This window comes from Ranitomeya variabilis, chromosome 6 (genome assembly GCF_051348905.1).
Source record: "Ranitomeya variabilis isolate aRanVar5 chromosome 6, aRanVar5.hap1, whole genome shotgun sequence".
NCBI lineage: Eukaryota > Metazoa > Chordata > Amphibia > Anura > Dendrobatidae > Ranitomeya > Ranitomeya variabilis.
Window position 1 is genome coordinate 186765804 of NC_135237.1, and position 3165 is coordinate 186768968.

The 3165-nt window shown below is 37.9% G+C and overlaps 1 protein-coding gene across 1 annotated transcript; it reads right to left on the reverse strand.

Moving 5' to 3' along the window:
- Positions 1 to 341: 341 nt before the first annotated feature.
- NEUROD6 (neuronal differentiation 6) lies at positions 342 to 2928 on the reverse strand. The gene is made up of 2 exons (XM_077269321.1): positions 2506 to 2928; positions 342 to 1715 (listed from the first exon to the last, which is right to left on the reverse strand). Exon 2 carries the CDS (start codon positions 1692 to 1694, stop codon positions 681 to 683), a length of 1014 nt encoding a protein of 337 aa, XP_077125436.1. The 5' UTR covers positions 1695 to 1715; positions 2506 to 2928; the 3' UTR covers positions 342 to 680.
- Positions 2929 to 3165: the final 237 nt, after the last annotated feature.

Genomic DNA, 3165 nt, shown 5'->3' on the forward strand with positions numbered 1-3165 from the left:
TGATTTACTATTCTGAGTGTAACAGTTTTTTTTCCTCTAGACCTTGTTTGTTGAGAAGGATGCATATTTTGTCTTTTTTTCTTTCTCAGCTATTCTTAAAAAATATTGCCTCAATTTTCGTTCATTTTGAACTTTTCATGTACATGCTTAACTTTCGCATTCAGGACCTAATGAGCCTGAATTGTGCATTGTTATGTAGTCACTAATCTGTTCGTTGACAATGAGGCCTGGCTGCGAGGCTTTTCTTTTCAATCCTTTACAGGCCATCCTGGCAGAAAACGGCTTACCATGTAATTGCCTTGAATTGTCTGTGTGTAATTAATATAGACATAGGAATGGTGTAGTGTACATTTCTTTATTTTAGCACGTAATCTTAACAGATTGCTTAACAAATAAACATAAAACACGGCTTTAGTGCAGGGCGATATCACAGTATTCAACTAATAAATAGATCAGGAGTGACAAGTTCTCTTTTAAATATGGCATAACATTTGGATTTTTACAAAAATATAAAACAATAAAACAAATAAACTAGAGCACAGAAGTTTAAAACACACTTTTGGGACCGTGGTGATACCTTAATCGAGCCGTGTCAATTACTGTGTGAACAAGCATCTGCTTTATCTTAATTAGATTGGGGGAGGGAGGTGAATGACCACTGTTTATATTCATTTTCCTCATTAATTATGAAAAACTGCATTTAATTCATCTTGCATGGAGAGAGACTGGCTGCGCAGATGGAAGTCATAAGGGAAGTGGCTGTCTGTAGGCAACCTGAACATAGAGCTCTGCCCGAGGGGACCCCTGCCTGGCACTGCACAGTAATGCATGCCATAATTGTAATTTTTCCCATAGTCCAAGGCCTCTTCTTGCTTCAGGGAAAATATTCCATTATAGTTCATGGAGGGAGGGCTTAAGGGACCTTCAAACTGAGGACTGGTGCACTCAGGAGAAGTGCTTTCATAAAAAGATTCATAAGCACTACAGTAATTGTACGGCTTTCCTGTCTTGGAATTGTCAAGGCTTCCATGACCTGGTGGGGTGCTAAGCTCAGGGCTGTGATATGGAGGGTAAATAGAAGTATATGGGGATCTTGAATGATGGACTGCCTCGCCACTCTGACCCATGAGAAAACTCCTGGCATTGAGCTGCAGGCACCCAGCCACCAAGTTTGTGGTGGGCTGGGACAAACCTTTGCATAGGTTTTGCACAAAGGTGAGCAGATCTGGTCGCTTCCCAATACGCAGGATCTCAGAAAGAGCCCAGATATAGTTTTTGGCCAGCCTCAAAGTTTCTATTTTAGACAGTTTTTGTGTCTTAGAATAACAGGGCACAACTTTCCTTAAATTGTCCAGTGCATCATTTAGGCCATGCATTCTCCCCCTTTCTCTTGCATTGGCTTCTACCCGTCGTACTTTAATCCTTTCTATCCTGACCTTGGTCATCTTTTTTTTCCTTGGCCCCCTTCTCCTTGGTAATCCATTTTCATCCTCTTCTTCCTTGTCCTCCTCCTCTTCTTCTTGCTCTGTTTCCTCTTCAGGTGTTCTTTTGATATTTTTCCCTTGGGACATTATCTGTTTAGGACAGCTTTCTACTTTCTTTGCAGGTCTTTGCTCCTCATTTTCCTGCACATACTTTCTACAAAGCTGCGATTCCGTCATCACAACAGACTCATCAAATGGAAGTGTTAACATTGCTGTTTAGGTATAAACCACCTGAAAGTACAGAGCAATAGTCACAGAAATTACTAATAAAGCTAACCAATTTCACAGAAAAAATATAGACAATATTATTAAAAATTAAATCACATTTTTTATCTGTGGTATTACCATATTATGTTTTATTATGTTTGTTTTTTTTATTTACAGACATATAGCTTTACATTGCACACATGAATTGTTCAGATTTTTTTAAACAAGTTATTTTCACATGGAAGCACCTAAAGATTTTAGACAAAAAAATAAATAGTCATCTTTCCCTTAAAACAAATCTTGATATTTTACTAGAAAAGTGTTTTTCAGTAAATATTCTTATCTTATTCTGATCTTATTTGAATAGTAGAAGAAAACAGATACGAAATGACGAGTAGCACATAACAAACGTTTTTGGGATCTCTTGCTTGCTTCTTACCTGGATACAATCTGGCACTATTTGTCTAAATATTATAATAAAATTTTGTCTATGTGAATGTGAGAACAGAAAAACAAATCCGTATATAAAGTCAGACCACAGGACAGCATGCAGAGAAATGCACAAGAATACCCCTTGTGTCTTAACGAACAACCAATTAGTGACACAATTCCTTCGTTATGCAATTATGAAAGCGTTCTATGATATTGATGCAGATTAACCTACATGACCACCCTGTGTCATGAGATGATGAAAAGAAAGAGCATGATATTATGGAGCGTGAATTAAGTCTAATAATACATACTAGCAAATAACTTCAACGTGTAAATATTACATACAGAAAATGATATAGTAAAGCATAAAAAGGTTTGTTACCTTCAGACTCATTCAATCACCATCCAGATTTCATTTTTTTCGCCTTCAGAGTCAGTCCGAGTGTCGCATTGTCTCCAGGAGTCTAGATATGTGTGTATCTCATTGATCTCTAAAAAAGTGACATTGATGCCAACTGCCAGAGCTGGTACCCATGCCATCTGCTAGTGACGTCACAGGGCAGAGAACCACATGATGCGTTCCCTTGGGACCTTCATTCTGCACTGATCATCTGGCATCCCTGTTAGTGGGTACCAGCATTCATGTATCAACACAGAAGGTTAGACTGATAAAAAAAAATTCTGCACTTGCATTTCACATACAGGCAATGCAGTTCCATCAGAGCGACTCCTTTTTTTCCCAAGGAATCTTAAGGGACACATTAAATAGAAGGCAGTGGTGCCAATGCTAAGTTCTCATCTCCAAATGACACAGCATGGAATGAGGTGAATTCATTCATCTGATGCTATGTTCACTTGCTTACATGGAATTAACCCATTATTGATCTGTGGCTGACATGTTACTTAATAATTGCTGTGTCCGAAAGTGGAATTTTTTTGGTGTCTTTCTTGGTTAGATTTTAAATGCTATTTTTACTAGAAAATTATTACGATCATTTAATGATGCAGAAAACTTAATGATGCAGCAAACTATCCATCTTGC

What these genes read in the sequence shown, in the direction of transcription:
- NEUROD6 (XM_077269321.1), bottom strand. Translation starts at nt 1,694, where the DNA reads ATGTTAACACTTCCATTTGATGAGTCTGTTGTGATGACGGAATCGCAG.